At 44.5% G+C, this 17,507-nt stretch overlaps 2 protein-coding genes across 2 annotated transcripts in view; one reads left to right on the top strand and one right to left on the bottom strand.

Moving 5' to 3' along the window:
* The first annotated feature begins 818 nt into the window (after positions 1–818).
* LOC126369121 (uncharacterized) lies at positions 819–6,596 on the top strand. The gene is made up of 8 exons (XM_050013414.1): positions 819–986; positions 1,251–1,322; positions 1,475–1,555; positions 2,049–2,175; positions 2,430–2,616; positions 2,793–2,966; positions 3,389–3,461; positions 6,438–6,596. Exons 1-8 carry the CDS (start codon positions 819–821, stop codon positions 6,594–6,596), a joined length of 1,041 nt encoding a protein of 346 aa, XP_049869371.1.
* Positions 6,597–7,024: 428 nt separating this feature from the next.
* LOC126368768 (thrombospondin type-1 domain-containing protein 7A-like) overlaps positions 7,025–17,507 on the bottom strand; it is a 72,267-nt gene continuing 61,784 nt past the window's right edge. The window contains exons 10-28 of the mRNA XM_050012916.1: positions 17,099–17,291; positions 16,716–16,870; positions 16,098–16,210; positions 15,723–15,832; positions 15,203–15,388; positions 14,759–14,906; positions 14,025–14,123; positions 13,564–13,664; positions 13,302–13,482; positions 12,947–13,108; positions 12,561–12,711; positions 12,111–12,353; positions 11,736–11,878; positions 11,289–11,412; positions 10,809–10,982; positions 10,282–10,436; positions 9,695–9,816; positions 9,001–9,091; positions 7,025–8,916 (exon numbers count right to left, since the gene is read on the bottom strand). Of these exons, the coding sequence (XP_049868873.1) occupies positions 8,874–8,916; positions 9,001–9,091; positions 9,695–9,816; positions 10,282–10,436; positions 10,809–10,982; positions 11,289–11,412; positions 11,736–11,878; positions 12,111–12,353; positions 12,561–12,711; positions 12,947–13,108; positions 13,302–13,482; positions 13,564–13,664; positions 14,025–14,123; positions 14,759–14,906; positions 15,203–15,388; positions 15,723–15,832; positions 16,098–16,210; positions 16,716–16,870; positions 17,099–17,291 (2,694 nt within the window). The 3' untranslated portion in view covers positions 7,025–8,873. The remainder of the gene's footprint in view (positions 8,917–9,000; positions 9,092–9,694; positions 9,817–10,281; positions 10,437–10,808; positions 10,983–11,288; positions 11,413–11,735; positions 11,879–12,110; positions 12,354–12,560; positions 12,712–12,946; positions 13,109–13,301; positions 13,483–13,563; positions 13,665–14,024; positions 14,124–14,758; positions 14,907–15,202; positions 15,389–15,722; positions 15,833–16,097; positions 16,211–16,715; positions 16,871–17,098; positions 17,292–17,507) is intronic.

Genomic DNA, 17,507 nt, shown 5'->3' with positions numbered 1-17,507 from the left:
GGTTCTGGGCTGTTTAATGTGGCGAAAAACAGCGTTATTGGCCACAAAACGGCCCATATTTCTTGTTGGGGTGGGCAGAAACCACGGAATACCACTTACCTACTACAATTCTGACACAACACCCTTCGTTCCTTCCACTCTCATCAAAGATTTCATGCATGCTCACCAGAAAACAGAAATCAGAATCATTTAATCAACGTAAGTAATTGTTATGGATAAACTTGTTGAAGGTCAATGTAACATTTTTGAATTTACGTCACCGGTTTAGAATACTCTTGACTTGGCCTTTCTTTAAAACGTCCTGGATCTGATCGTAGTATGTAGATACGCTAAGGCCTCTCTTCCAACTCTGCTACTTACACCCGCATCATCTTTTCGAAAGTCTACTTTCAATCTTTTCAAATATAAATGGGTAGGTACGATATTGTGAAAACGTTGCATGCGGGCAGCAGATTGGTCATTGTAGACGGTTTCCGTCTGATGAACGACTATATGGGGAGATAATGTGTTTGTGTGTAAATTGAGGAGCTCGGTGGCGCAGCGGTAAACGCGCTCGGTCTGCGATTGTTGAAGTTAAGCAACTTTCGCAAAGGCCAGTCATAGGATAGGATGGGTGACCACAAAAAAAAAGTTTTCATCTCGAGCTTCTCCGTGCTTCGGAATGCACGTTAAGCCGTTGGTCCCGGCTGCATTAGCAGTCGTTAATAACCATCAATCCGCACTGGGCCCGCGTGATGGTTTAAGGCCCGATCTCTCTATCCATCCATAGGGAAGGCCCGTGCCCCAGCAGTGGGGACGTTAATGGGCTGATGATGATGATGTCTATAATACATGCGTTGAAGGTGGCGTGGTCAGCGGCGGTGGGCAAGGGCGAGACGGTGGTGGCGGCGCTCACGAGACTGGACGACGAGATTGCCAGTAGTGAACGCTCGCACCCCGCCGCACGACTCGCAGTCGTTACTGCTGAGATGGAGAGTATACACCAGGTACCTGCTCATACACAAAGTCTCTACAAAAAAAGGAAGAACGAATTGTTCAATAGGTAGTTAAACGGAACCTACCTATTGCATATTTATAGATTTCGTTGTAATACACGGAGCAAAAATAAGTGATTTCCACTATTTATCACTTCTACGCTCATATTTTTTTTCTAAGGTACTTAGATAGGGTTCCTCGCTAATAAATTGTTTTTCATTGAATTCGTTAGGTAGGCAATTCTTTTTTACCATGTATTTATGTAATGTTTGTAGGAAATCAAAACATTCGAGGAGACAACCAGTGCTGTGACTAATAAAGATAACTACGCCAAAACTATCCATCAGGTAAGTAGGTATCTACTACACTTAGGGTGGCTTGCGTAAGGGTCTTTAAACATGTTTAGTGGGCCACTAAACATGTTTAAAGACCCTTACGCAAGCCACCCTTATTGCAAAACTATGTGGGTAAATTACTAATCAATATGTTGTTATTCCAGCTGTTCGTAAGTCTAGATCTGTACAGACGTCCCGTGTTGGCCTCAGAAAATGAGGACTTTATTGCAAATGTAAATAGAAAGGTAATATACTTATTCTACCTACCTATGTGTCTGTTTATGTATAATGAATTTATAAATGTAGTTTAAGCTTGTTTTTATTTTTATTTCCAACACAATGTAAAGTTGTTATAAGGAATAAATGAATATGAAATACTTAGGTTCAATTTCTTATGAACCGTAAGAATCCGTTTTCGTATTTATGTAAGTACTTATGGATCGTATTTGATAGTAATCTCATCCCGGCTTGACAAGAGCGGCGGGTTCAAGTCCCGTCCGAGTCAGTTTTTCTTTCGATTTAAATTTTCTCTTTGATCATGCGTGGACGTCACTTAGATTACTTACTTACACAAAACTCCTTATGTAAGGTAACGTAATGTAGGTGAAGCTCCTAACGTAATGAAATATTCAGTCCGGTTAATCGCCTGGGGAGACCTGTGAGCAGCCTTGGTGTAGGTTGGTACAGTGCGCCTATTTGTGTTCTTATACTTATCCTTGCAACTGTTTTTTATGACAGGAGATGCGTCGCCTGGAGCTGAGCTGGCTGCAGTCACGCTACAATGAGCTGCAGCGCGAGCGCCGCGTTCTGCACGCACAGATCCTGCGCACACGCACGCTATACGCACAACTTTACCAGCTTATTGGTATGAACGATAAATCTATTGCAATTTGGGCGTGTTTCACAAATCATTTATAGAAGTTTCACTTCTGTTTTAACAGCTAAAACTAAGTACCATTTAGTATGTACCGACCTACTACTGATTGTCATAGTAAAGTATGAACAAGACTCCTACGATACGGACTTAGCGTAATGTAGGTGTGGGGTCATATTATATATTTTTTTGGTTGAAAGCTTTATAAGTACTTAAGTAGGTACATGCAACTTATTTTCCATCAGACAGCGTATGGGGCAATACCCTGCGACCAGGTACGCCACTAGAAACCGCGCTGTCGAGAGCAAGCGCCCTGCGTGATGCGCTGGCCTCTGTGAGCACGAAGCTCCGCGCCGCCGCTGAATATGCGCACGCGGCCGCGCGCTTGTTGGATGATGCTTTGCCCGCCTGGAAACTCACCTCAGTTGGCAAGTAAGTTGGATTGTAGGTAGAAAATAACCACATTTTTTCAAAATCTAAGTCACGTTTTTCAAGAAAACCTGCATCAAACCCTCGCAATAAACACGCTAATTTTATTCCGGGTTGCATAGTCGCTGCCCGTTGTCATCATTTTGCTGCAGGTATTTTATTAAATGATCGTTAAATAGGAGCGGGTGGGAGCGCACTGCAGCATGCGCGGACACATGCGCTTTGTTGGTGCGCGCGCGCTGCACGGAGCGCGGCGCGCGGCGCGTGTTGTCCGCGCCCGCGGCGCCCCGGGCAGCACGTGCGCTGCGGCTGGCACTCGACTACGCGTTTACAGACGCTCTCCACGATCAAAAGTATGCTACTCTTATCTATCCTTGGTCTGACTTTGTCAGGTACTTACTTACCTACGAAGCGATAGTCCATCTGCATTGTCTTGTTGCCGCTAGTGAGAGGAAAACATAACACAATATAAGACTATATCCCAAGTGCTGAATACCCAGCACAATTGTGGTATCGCAAGATGAGCTAATTATCTGCACCTCACCAAGCTTTCGGTTAGACCCACGTGGTAGGGGAGCCGCCAGAGGGAAAGGTTCTCAAAAAATCATTATTAAATGTGATATAAAAATGTGATTTTATCATATTTCTTCTGTTTTGGGCTTTTTTATTTCTACTGGCACATGTATGTGTATTTCCGGATAGGTCTTTGCCTAATGTTTTCGTAGAATGCACATTTCTGTTTGATATATTATGTTCTGATTTTGGTATATTTCAGATATCAACGAGCGACTGAAACATTCGTGCAGTTCAAAGAAGCTCTCATACAACTCATAAATTCTATTCATCAGGTAAGTGGGCACTTGGTAACTTCTTCATTCATATTTTTAGACGAAGATAGAAAGCAAGATAGCGTTACAAACAAAAATGTGTAAAATATGGTGAATTAGAAGGTAAGTAATGGAGTAATGAAGGTTATTGGACCGTGTGGTAGATTTACAATAAGCAAATAGGTAGAATAGGTACCCACTAACCATTTTTATTTTATCGTTGCCAAATGCTGCCCGGGGAGACGACGTGATTATGTGGGACTTCCCGGGTGCAGATACCCGGTATACCCACTAAAACCCCAGGGTGATTTTGCCTGCACCAATTTTATAGGGACGCGGGAGCGCGCAGCCATTCATGTGCGGGCACATGGCGGGCACCCACTAAACTAACCTAATCTACTCGTAGTCTAATCTCTTTAGTCACGCGTCAAACGTTTATATAGGTACGTAGATTTTTAATGTCAAATACCTGACAAATACATACGAATTATTTGTACTTAATTCGTATTTCCCGTTTACATTACTTTTTAAGATTTATTATAAGAGCTAGAATCATGTGGAAAACGTTCAATAAATTGTTAAAGTGCAACAATTTAGTGGGAAGCATTCAGAAGCGATTGCAGCACAACAAAAATGAAGTAACGATCTTCATCAATGGCAAGGAGACGACGGTGCCGAGCTACTACACGGTGCTGCAGGCGCTGAAGCACGAGCGCGTCGTGTTCCCCCACTTCTGTTTCCACGAGCGACTCAGCATCGCTGGAAACTGCCGCATGTGCCTCGTACATATCGTCGGCATGTTCAAGCCGCAGATCGCTTGCGCCATCCACGTCTCTAAAGGCATGAAGATACAAACTAATTCCGAAATTACTCTTAGAGCGCAAGAAACCGTTCTAGAGTTCATTTTAGCTGATCATCCACTCGATTGTCCCATCTGCGACCAAGGCGGCGAGTGCGATCTCCAGGACATAACCATGAGGTTTGGCAATGATCGCTCACGATTCACAGACATAAACTTTACAGGTAAAAGAGCCGTGGAGGACAAGAACATGGGTCCTTTCATACGAACTTGTATGAACCGCTGTATCCATTGCACGAGGTGCATAAGATTCGCGTCTCAGATCTGCGGTATAGATATGTTAGGAAGCACTGGGCGTGGACACGATATGCTAGTAGGCACTTATGTAGATAAAATGTTTCTATCAGAGCTATCTGGTAACGTAATAGACTTGTGTCCAGTTGGGTCATTGACATCAATCCCGTACATGTTTAAAGCTAGACCATGGGAAATCAAACGGACTGATTCTGTTGATGTTACGGATGCTACGGGAACCAGCATACAATTAAATTATAGATTTGACAGGCTACTGCGAGTCCTGCCTCGTGAGAATGATGAAGTCAATCAAGAGTGGGTCTCCGACAAGGGCCGGTGGGCAGTAGATTCCCTGGAGGTGCAACGACTTGTTTCTCCTATGGCCCAATACGATACAGTATTATGCCCCGTAGAGTGGGATATTGCCCTTCAGACAGCGGGATGTATGCTTGAGAAATATGGTAAAAAAAGTATAGTAGCTGTGGCTGGTCCACAGACAAACATCGAAACTTTAGTAGTTTGTAAAGATTTAGTAAACAGGCTCGGTTCAGAAGATGTATACATATTACCTAATATGAATTACACTTCATCAGGCATAGATTTCAGATTCGCCTATTCTTTAAATACACCTATGAAAGAAATCCCCAAAGCAGATAAAATAGTACTCATCGGCACTAACCCTCGTTTCGAGGCACCGATCTTGAATGTGTGGATTCGTCAAGCGTACAGAACTAACGAATGTGACATCTTTGTGATCGGCCCTGAATGTGAATTTAACTACCATGTGACCTATTTAGGAAGCAATAGCGCGGCAATACAACAAATATGCCCGATATTGACACAAGCCAATAAACCACTAGTATTTATAGGTGTGGGAGTTTTGGAGACACCTGCTGGTGTTCAAGTAATGAGCGAGGTAACAAGAATCACTTCACAAAAGAGATATGAGGTGGAGTGGCCTATCATAAACTTTGTACCGCGGGAGGCAAGCTTCACCGGAGCCCTGGAAGTGGGGTACAAGCCTGGCGCCCTCGAATATTTGAGTTTAAATAAGCCAAAAGTGATGATAGCGTTGGGATGCGACCAGTTGTTCAAGAGCTGGGTGGCGAACGATTGTAGAGTTATTTACATAGGATATCAAGGAGACATGGGGAGCCAGCAAGCGAGTTTGGTGCTGCCGGGGGCGGCGTACACTGAGGTGGGAGGTAGCTACATGAGCATGGAAAACCGCACGCAGCTGGCGATGCCTGCGGTGACGCCGCCCGGTAAGGCGCGCTCCGACTGGAAGATCATCCGCGCCATGGCCGAGTACGCCGGCATCGACCTGCCCTACTGCGACTGGATGGGGCTCAGCGAGCGCGTCGCCGAGGTCAGTCCCGCGCTCGCCACGCTCGACTCCTTCCAGTACAACCTCGGCGGAGACCTCATTCCATGCATGATACACGAATCCAAAGCATTTGCAGAGAATATTAATATAGATATAAAGTGTCTTAAAGATTACTACTGCTCGGATATATTTACTTGTAATTCACCAAATATGGTAAAAGCGTATAAAGCTGCCTGCGACCGCGAAAAGAAACCTTATTATCAAAATTAAAACATGCGGATGGTCATCAAATGAAATAGGTTTTATGATACGTTTTTGAAGAAAAATCATATTACATATGCCTATTAAAGCTTTTAATTGAATATATTGTGTATTTTTCAATGAAGTACGTGTCTACATGAGTACTTTACCTGTTTTTTGTTACATCTATTATTATGTAGTTTGAATATCAAATCTCCTCCGAAAGAAAAAAATATACTGTTGGTTATTGTTGGCCTATCAAGCTGCTTAGCCATCTGTCCACTGGATTTCATAAATCACTTTACGACTTTTAAGTTTGTCATTGATACGTATGCAGGTGTTATTGAACAACTTGGAGAACCTCGCGGTGGCAGAGAAGGACGTGGTCAAGTACCGTCGGCAGCTACGGGCGGCTAGAGTCAACGCTATCGTACAACGTGGGCTGGCCGACTTGCACTACGAGCCCAGAGCACTCACCACGTTGAAAAGCCAATGATCCAGCTGAAATAACGCTACGGGGTACCGCACTAGAGGGATGTGCCCCAGGCTGTCCGGCCTCATTGGTCCAGTAGTTGTTGAGTTGAACTCACGATCTGGAGGTCCGGGTTCGATTCCCGAGGTGAACATTGCCGAAATCACTTTTTGAGACTGTTTTTGTTTTGTAAGGACATTGCAGGCTTGAATCACCTGATGAGCTATGTGACTATATTTTTTTAGTCGTCTATATTGTGACGGTAATCTACCAGGTTCCCGCTTTTTGCAACGCTATACTACTATAAAGAGACAAAAAAAATCTTTGGGCAGCTAGCCAAATTTCGTGCTTGAATTAGGAATTCATACTCATAAAGGTGAATTCAGTATTAGTAGGTATTTATAGTTGTTGTGTTTAGATCTTCTAGAGAAAGCTACTAAATAAAACACAAATTTACAAAAACACAATCAAATTTTATTAAATATCAAATATTGTATTGTCTAACACGATTCCTTAACTATCATGTTTCACATCAATATCTCGTAGTGGCATTATGATAATACGGTTACACATACCTCTGTAGGTAAAGTATAGAGATCACAAGGATAGGACAGTAGATGGAACAGCAACACAGGGTCCTGAACAAACGACAAACTACAGCACATAAAATTACAAATATAATCACTATATTATAGTATGCATTATATTAAACATATTGTCATGATTTAAAGGAACGAGAAGTAGCGAATCATACCCGTATACCTTAACAAAATAAATTGAGTGAGAAAATGAGATAAAGAAGTTTAATAAAGTAAAGAGTAATTCAATCAGTCTTTCATTTAAAAAAACACCAAACGAAGCAAAGCAATAGAAGAGAATACGAAATATGAAAGAAGGCGATGAAACGTAGAACACACTCACATTATAATAAATACTTGTCACAATACATGGGCTTAAATGCAAAATCTACAAAAATGTGTTATTACTTATATACGATTATTATCTCAAAACGGTATGATCAGTTACAATAGGTCTTACAATCTATGTAAATTAGGTAGTTCAATTTGTGCGCCAAAGCTCTACATGGATGATATAAGCAATCACGGATCATCTTTTGCAAACGATTGCATAGAGTTTGCTTGGGGAAGTAAATGACATGGAAGTGGTTTGCAAAAGATGACGCGCCTAGATCGCGACGATATTGTATAAACACTGATATGTGGCATGATGTGTCACGTTAGTTGGTCGCTAGAGCAACGCTCTACTCAAGTCTCAAGCGGCAGTTCCTTACCCTCACCGTACCTCACCATCATTGACTTAGCTTACACTGATTAAGTTAAACTTAACATAAATAACATAAACCTAGGCGATAAATGTCTTACATCTTGTGCTAAAAACTTAAATAACAAATATTTGTATCAAAACGTTATAAATACTTTTAAAATTCTTGAAAATATAGACTCTGTTCAATTTTGTATTAATTTAAAATAACTAACAGAATCTAACGAGATCGACTTGTGTCGAACCGATTGTTTTATTTAGTAAAGAATACTCTGTCGGCGGATGTAGGTGTTAAGGTCACATTCGAGTAGAAGCCTATCAATATGGACGGCTATGTGCTAGGTCACATTGCCTGGAGTGACGCGGACGCACGCGGCACACGGCCGCGCCTACGGGGCGCGGGGCGCGGGGTGCGAGCCGTCAGCCGGGGCTACTCCCCGGAGCGGCGGCGGCGGCTAGTCACTAGACACGAGTATTGTCATCCGAAGCCTGGCAGCGAGCGCGGCGACCGCAGCGACCGCAGCGCCTCGCTTACCACGGAAATGTAAAAACCGTACAAAGTAGCATATACACCTCGTAAAAACATGGAAGCACTCCTGCGGACAGACTGATTGCTGGCTAAACTTGATACTATTAATATATTCACTAATTACTGATTACATTCTGACACTATTACTGTGTATCATTTAGAAAATATAGATAGATTTATAAGATATAATTTTGTAGAGATATCGCATGCGATTGTGCAAAATAACACGTAAATTCCTCGAGAGTGGAATGAGCAAAATCATCTTAAAAATTATTTGATGTCGCACATCAAAGTCTTTGGTAACAGCAGTAAATAAACTTGATAATACTGTACAAAAATTGGAATAATTTAACAACAAAACGTAGAGTAGGACACGTAGATTTAAATAGACAACGAAACGCGGGACATATCGTCCGTCATTAGAACTACCGACGCCTGCGTCGCGCGCGGGCGCAGGAGAGAAGATGCTCATTGGATCTCGTCTTGTCAGCTTACACTTTGGTAATCGTTTTGATTTTTCTGCTGCGAAGGCATCTAAAAGTAAAAAATATGTAATTTAAACACGACATAAATATTGTTTGAAATTCTAGTAGAAGTATACACGAATGTGGCAAATACCTGATGAATCCTCGGTAAAGCATGAAGGCGCCGTAGAAGCTAAGTATAATGGTCGCGGTCCACACTACGGCCAGCACCGAGCTGCTGCCCTCTGTCAATCGGAATACAACACATTTTATTAAAATTATTCTATTGGAATCATCAAGATAATTCGTAGCTTGTTCGTAGCGAATTGCTACGCCGTAGATAATTACTAATATTACAAAACAAATAATTTTAGATACCTAAACATATATATTTAATTGATAGATTAGAAGATGATGCAATATAAATTAAATTTTGGAACGTTCTACGTAAATTCATGCCGTGCAATATGTCGCAAAACATTGCGTAGCAAAATATATGTAAAAGAGAATTTATTTATTTTACATTTTATAAGTATAAGTACGATCGAAGATAATACTTATTGAAAAATAGTGACAGTCTTTACTGATATTCCAGTCTGTATGAACCTAAGTACATTATGTTATCCCAAAAACTACTTACATAAGCTGTAAAACTAAGATAAAAACCCTGGAACAAAATAGGTAATTTTTCACCCCGCTATGTCTGCTGTTGTTATGAAATAAAACATTAAGAACAAAAGTTATCTTTTATTGCAAGCGGTCACAGCGTCAACGGAACATTTATGTCGAGTGTGTATTCGTATTATTGTGTATTGTTTGTGCCGATGATTAGGGGGGAAGTAGATTACCGATGTATCCGTCGTGGTAGGAGTCGCGCTCAGCCCAGGTGCGGTCGCGGGGCTCCAACGCCAACAGGTCCTGAATCTCGTCACCCTCACCCGTGCAGTTGGCCCATTCGATTGTAACGTATCTGTTGCAGTACAAAATATATAATTAGATATATATAACATAAGCTAACGACTAAGTGATAGTCATGTACACCTCGCTAGACGAACTAAGTATCCAACCCTCACTGAAAAAAATACTTAAATGTATTTTCTTATTTCAAAGTAGATCACCTTGTGTTTTCTTGCAAAAAATACTGTGGCATTTAAAGAAAACTACGGCAGTGGAAAGGAGAAAATAAATAGGTATATAATCTCTCGAAACAATTATTGGACTAATCAGCGGTGTCACGTTAGGGGATAATGGAAGTATGTTTCATATCCCTTCAGATATACGAGGAGAACGGCCAGTAGGAAGTAAATGTACTGATTATGAATAAAGGCATTTATTCTTAAATCCGGTAAACCCTGCGCATGAAAACGACGAGATGCCTGGAGCCGTCGCACTCCACTTCGCATACGTCCCCTGAGTCAGTATAGTCATAGCTTACCGCGAAGACGTCCGGCAAGCTCTGCGCATGGAGACGACGAGCTGCCTAGTGCGGGACCGCGCGCCACCGCGACACGGGCCCCACGCGCCCCACGGCCCCGGCTGCCCCCCAGCCGCGTCCTTGCAGCCGCACTCCACCTCGCATACTTCCTCCTCCTGAGAGCATGGTGAATCACATTAAAGTGGATGAGGTGTATTAAAATTCGTGATGAAATGGGATTTGTAAACACCCACCAATGAATGGGTAGGTGCCATAAACGTGGTCTCGTGTCTAGAGTTCTGTATTTATTAAAAAAATCGCTCCTGGCATTGACTTCGATGCATTGAGCTCAAACTACGCCTTGTTTATTTATATTCATGGTAATATTTTCATAAAATGCCTACTGCTCCTATTGCTCCATAACCCCCCGGTTGATTGAGGGGAGGCCTGTGCCCCGCAGTGGGACGTATATAGGCTGTTTATGTTTATTGGAACTGAATATAACTTGCTATTTGTCTGTAACTTGTAGCGTTGAACAGGGTATTTACCTGATAATGCAAGGGTGGGGCGACAATCCGTCCGGGTAGCACGGGGGCGCAGCGCCAGGGCTCCAGGTACGCTTCGATGGCTGGCTCGTCCACAGAGCTGGTAAATTCACACCGCGCGTGGGATATCTTCACGCCCCAACCGCAGGCACCTTCCGTTTCCTCGCCCGATGATGTCTGATTATCAATAAGTACGTTTTATTTCTCGCTATTGCAGATGTTTCGGAATAAAATAAAATAAATAAATAAATTTTGATGGATAAGTAATATATATTCTGACTTCTGTCTCTTTACCGGTCACTTGATCGGCATCCGGCGCAACGCACCTCGCGTTCATTAGAACTCAATCAATCATCGGTTCGCACCAATTCCGCTCGAGCGCACCCGCAGCTTTAAGCAAGCTGCAGTTCTGTTAATGCACTGAAGTATTTTTCTAAACTACAAATATTCAAGATGGTAGTAGAAAAATCGTTTATACAGTACCTGCACATGGCAGCCGAGCAGTGGTCTGGCGACGAGACGCAGGCAGGGCTCCCGTGGACAGGGCGCGCGTTGTTCTGTAGGCGGGCACGCACGGCCGGGCCACACTGCCGCAGTCAGGTGCTGTCTGTAAACATAATACCACCAATACTCCATCAGAGGCTGCTCATCTAATGAGTCATGCAGCGTTTCACAACACAAGCTGTTCGAACGACGTCACTACGTCGATTACGATTTTATTCTATTGTAAATAAAATCATCTCTGGCCCCATCAAAATAGATTACCTACTTGTAGAAAAACAGCCATTCATCCCGTGCAAATGCGAAGAAAATAAAATGGCCGTAAATACGAAGCAAATTCTTACGAGTATGATATGAGCGTTCTTAGTACAGCTGGTTTATAAAAATTGAATGTGCCAGAAAGAAAACGTTAAAAAAGTTAGTAGTGACCTGGTTCGTCGCATGTGTCGTGCCGAAGAGGCGTCGCCGCAGGAGCACGCCGAGGTGTCCCAGGCGCTCCACTCGCCGAGCACACAGTCCACCCCGCACGGGACGTAGCACCACGATTCGCTCGCTTCAGTCGCTGTTGTGTTCTGATAAATAAACATCTAGTTAGTGAAGGTAAATTCCTAGATTGTTTTTCTTCTTTCTGGTTTGGTATGGCTTGACACCACTGTCAAAGTTATTCGTGTCAATAGTGTAACATGGTCGGAAGCATGGAGTCAAGTTATAATACACAAAGAAGTAAGAAGATAAAGTTGGTAATTGCATTGCAACTTGGGATCGGGACATATCAGCTACATAGCTGACTAGTATATAACTGACCGGGCAGAATGAGTCGTTGACGAAGACACCGTCGCTCCTGAGACAGCGCACGGAGCGTCGCTTGATGCCTTCCCCACAAGGCGAGCCTCCCAGCGGCTGGCAGTCGTCCCAGGGCGCCACGTGCCAGGCGTGCGAGTGCGGCGCGCAGGGCTCCGCCGCCACCAGGTGCGGGCACGCCGCGCCGCCCTCCATAGCCGGCCGGAGCACCACGCGCGTGCGGTCGCGGCGGCCGCCCCATTTTGTCTGTTGAGCATTTTATGATCATTAGTTATTTATCTCACATCAGTTGTGACGTAACATCGTGTTTCACACGATGGATTACCTATTTGGGCAATCATGGGCTGATGACCTGGTTACCAGCTTAGGAGACAGATGTATTATTAATAGTGGCGTTGCAAACTCCGTAAGAGGATTATCTACGAACATATGGTTTCAAATATGTGTACTTACCTGCTCGCAAGGGCTCCAGTCGGACCAGGCGCTGACGACGCAGTCGGCGGGGCAGGGCGCGCGACACGTGGCCTCGCGCGCCGGCGCCGACCCCGCGCCCGCCGCCTCGCAGGCAGAATCCTCCAGCTGGTTGCCTTCCGCGTCTACGCAACTGTGCCACACAAATGTTGATTATGTTACTGTGTATGTTGACACGGTTATCGAAGATTTTTAATAGGTACTTTCGTAAAATAACTGCGTGATCACTAGTGTGTAACTACGCAGTCGTACCTAATCGTGAGAGACGGTCTCTAAGAAACGGAGAATATACGAATGATACTATACGCCACAGTATGTGAATATTGTGAACCCAGCTTTAGCTGCCCGTGTAAGTAGTGTGTACATACGTGACAGTGCGGTTGATGACGGCGTGTCCGCAGAGCGAGCGGCGCGGCGCGCACACGGCCCAGTCCGACAGCTGCCAGCGCGGCTGCGGCACGCGGCACGTGGCGCGTTGGAGCGTTGCGCCACACTCGCGTCCGCCGGCCGATCCTTCTTCTATTACCTCTCTGGATAACATAATAATGTGTCGTTAGTATATTAGGTACCTACCTATTTACTTGAAACTTATGTAAATGATATACATTTTGCGACTTTTAAGAAGATTTAGGTATAGAGGCAGTCAATTAATCCGGGACTACAAACGCTTCAGGTCTGATGCCAATAGTGGATGACATATGTCATGCCAAAAACAAAAACTACCTTGTCCGGAAGCGGAAGGAGGCGCGTGAGCCGGGTTCGGCGGCGCAGGGTCCCCACTCGCCCCAGGCGCCGGCCGCGCAGTCGCGCGCGCACCGCACCGAGCACGCGCCGCGCAGCAGTGCTGGGAACTCCTCGTCGTATGTGTATCCGTCTGTCGTCGCCTCGCGCACGCGGCTTGGACCTGACCAAGGAATAAGAGTATTATTTTTATGCCGCAGGAAATTAGTTAAAAGATAGTAGACATTTAAAAAATCTAGCATACCAGTAAGTGGATGATATTTCTTGCATACATCCATGGGCACATCGCGACCTCCAACTAAGCAACGAGCTGCTCTTAACGCCCTGCCCTCTCCACATTCCATACTGCAATTGAAATGTAAGTGAGATAGAATGAGTAGGCGATTGTGGTACAAACTAGCTAGATATGAGTGGTTGGTTATGGCTATTATTTTAACTCAGCCAGCGCCCGCTACACGGGTTCAGCGCCGCCCGCTACGCGAATTGTATCGAAGCCTACGAACAATAGCCATAAGTACTCGTACACGTTTATCCACCTAGATAGCATTCGCTGTGTCTATTGGCCCTCGATATGATTGCTACCGCGTGTGGTGGACCCCGTGTCGCCTGATTCACTAATTCAATATCGATGTTGATAAAACAGTGCATTTTTCCACTTATATTCTCATTTTTTATATATCAAAATTGCAGTGTCTAGGTACTTACCCTGATGGTAGTATGCAGTCCGAATCAGCGGGCAGCAGTTCTAAGCTGATGTTCTTGCAAATACAGCTTGGAATATCTGGCTCAGCTGCGTCTAAATACCTGGAAAACCAGAGACAGCTTTAGGATGCCTTATTAATTACTGTGACGGGACCCTACTTATTGCTAAGCCTATGCCGTCTGTTTGGCCGTTCCACGTTCTAACTATAGAGGGTATCTAATAAACCGTAATAGGTAGCCAGTTGATTGTTTAAAATTATGTGTCGTTATAGCGGATTTCAGGAGCTCAGTGGCGCAGCGGTAAACGCGCTCGGTCTGCGATTGTTGAAGTTAAGCAACTTTCGCAAAGGCCGGTCGTAGGATGGGTGACCACAAAAAAAGAAGTTTTCATCTCGAGCTCCTCCGTGCTTCGGAAGGCACGTTAAGCCGTTGGTCCCGGCTGCATTAGCAGTCGTTAATAACCACCAATCCGCACTGGGCCCGCGTGGTGGTTTAAGGCCCGATCTCCCTATCCATAAATAGGGAAGGCCCGTGCCCCAGCAATGGGGACGTTAATGGGCTGGTGATGATGATAGCTGATTTATAGTACTCGTATAGTGAAAACCTGGCTAGTGATATTTCGCTCTGCGCTACACCACGCTATATCTCATAATATATCACTATAGAAGTGTGATAACCCTGAGAAGCGGTAGTGAGTGAAAGGAGAGTCTTGAAAGTAAACGATTTCGTATGATTACTTGAGAGGGTCGGAGCAGATGGTGTTGCAGGTGAGCGGTGTGATGGCGTGGTCGCATGAGACATGGCAGGCGGCCACGCTGCGCGGGACCAGCTGGCCTGCGCACGCACCCGCCTCCACGCGGTGCGAGTTGGAACCGCACCAGATACCTGGGAACACGGGAGATGTCCGTGAAACTTTTACCACCAGTTTCAGTCAACATAATTCGCGATTTGTAGTTATGAGCTTTTTATCGATACACTGTGTGCAAGCCCATTACGACATCAGCATAAAAGTTATTCTGGAATTAGAGTTATATTTCTATCATCCTTTTCGCAGTCCAATGTATCATCACATCGTCGCTAGAAGTCGATTGATGGCAAATCTTGGCGAGAAAGGTTGCGAGGTAGAATTTGCACCTTATGATTAGTTTTATTATCCCTTAAATAACCAGTTATATACTCACTTCGAACCCGGTACCCGCGGCCACAGCGCTGCTCGGGCGGCAGGCGGCAGGTGCTCCACTCGCCCGTGATCCAAGATGCGTCACGAGACCGACACGAGGGCGCCACGGGGCAGTCCCGGGTCTCCTGTAGTACACCACAGTTGGGGCCGCCGTGGACTATTCGCTCGCGCACTTGCTTGCCTGGTTCTGTTTGTGTAGAAAATATCTCGTGGTAGAAAGATAGGGTACAGAAAGAGTTGTGGGAGATTGAAGTCATGAAGGTTTTTTTATAGGACTTGTCCCGTGCTTAGAGAAACTCACAAAGAGAAAATTAAATAGAAAATTCTGACTCGGACGAGATTTGATTTGAATTTTGCCTTTGGAGTAATGAATCTAAAAATATGAATACTTACTTCCCAAAACACTAAAAGTAAAGGCTCTTCATTTAAGCGACTAAACAACGGCTTGGTGTTATAAATATCAAACTCAGAACAGCCGCCGCAGGTGGAATTTTATGTAAGTACCTAAACCATTTCCTTACCGCATGTATTAGGGCACGGTGACCACGGCATCCAGGCTTCGACTCGGCAGCCGCGGCGGCATCGGATGGTACAGGCGCGACGGGAAGCCGGCCGGCGGAGTGGTGCACATCTGATGAACACAATCAGTAAACATGAAGTTCTTTTCTGAACACTTTCACTGTTTTCATCAGCCTATAGACGACGGGTTTTTGCACAAATCTTCAGCTCTCTTTTTTCAGTTGCTTCTAGCCATCTGGATTACAAGAAGCAGTCTTTGTTAACAGATTCCCTTCAATGACTCTCAGTTTTATATATTCTGGACTTCTTATATCTAATATACCAATTCAAACCCATCTTTCATACCCTCATGTGTAGAACCAAAGATATCTACTTACAGCATCTCCCTGACCACATCAGCGTTGTTCTGCACGCACATCACATCTCTGGTCATCTCGCCTTCCTCGACACATGGCTCCTCTTCGTCGCTCTCGTTGTATGGTTCTCCATCCTTTGGGTACACATTATAAAATGGTCAATTCGACAACTTTGGAGACATGTTGTATATAAATACACTTATGTAAATATTTTTTCCAGAAAAAGAGAATAGGTCCCTGTCAAATTATTCGTTATTGGTAGTTAGCGTTCTTTACGCTTGATGAAGTATTGACTGAAGTTATTTTTTTCTCGTGTAATCACACCACTCAACCATGTGTAAATTCAGGTTAGCAGGACGTTGCATCCAACATAAACATCATCAAAAAATCCCCATATTTCTGTCTTAGCCCGGGATTCAGTTTGATGAGGAGCACCTCTTTCACACAGCATGATATTTAGGACAACGCAGGCTAAACCACCTGATTGTCCGAAAAACTAATATGAATCCAAGCTTCGGAAGGCACGTGAAGCCGTTGGTAATACCTTCACCAACCCGTAGTTGATTGAGGGGAGGTTTTGGATTTACTGTTTATGGAATATGTATAGATGTAGTGATTGAGAGAGTTTCCATAACTTACCATTAAGTCTGTATAATTGGTGACAGGTATGTAGTCCTGGCGACGTTTCTCGCAAGGACCCCAGGGCGTCGCCAGCCACGAGTAGGTGGCGCAGGCGTGAGTGTTGCATGTTTCGTTCTGTACTAGCTGCTCTTCTGAAGGACACGGCCAGCCATCTGATCGAGGTTGGTCAATTTTATTATCCTTGATGTGACGACCTAAGGTCAAACTTAGTATTTGGATCACCGCGTTCTTTTTTGACCTTATTTTTTTTATTCTTGAAATAAAACGTCCTGTAGATACCTAGTTTTAACAACACCAGGATCAGGGTGGCTACGTAATTCGTGTTACATAGTTAGTAATAGGTTTAGAACTATTGTTATTATTTTTTTGGAGATACTAACTAGGAGAAGCATGAGAGAGGATATAGCGGCGGCGCGTAGTGGTGGGTCTGGGGTGCGGCGCGGCGCAGGCGGCGGAGCAAGGTGCCCAGGCCCCCCACGCCGAAACCACGCAGTCCCCGGCGCAGGCGATGCGGCAGCGCTCGCTGCGCGCTGGCGCGCCCGTACCCGCGCACCATGCGCGCTGGGCTTCTTTCTGTAAGCAGACCTTGAGTTTTTTACGGGGCCAAGATCTGTTAATACTATGAACAAACATAAACAGCCTATATACGTCTCCTCTCTATTATTAACCGGAGCTGGTATGGAGCATACTCTACCACTCTGCTCTATTGACACACAAATCATAGTCTGACCACAATTAAAAATGTTTCTTACACAGTTTCGAGTTTGTATCAAATTCATATGTCATAAC

This window comes from Pectinophora gossypiella, chromosome 8 (genome assembly GCF_024362695.1).
Source record: "Pectinophora gossypiella chromosome 8, ilPecGoss1.1, whole genome shotgun sequence".
Lineage (NCBI taxonomy): Eukaryota > Metazoa > Arthropoda > Insecta > Lepidoptera > Gelechiidae > Pectinophora > Pectinophora gossypiella.
The sequence above is the reverse complement of the archived record's forward strand: the minus strand, read 5'-3'. Positions and strand labels throughout refer to the sequence as shown.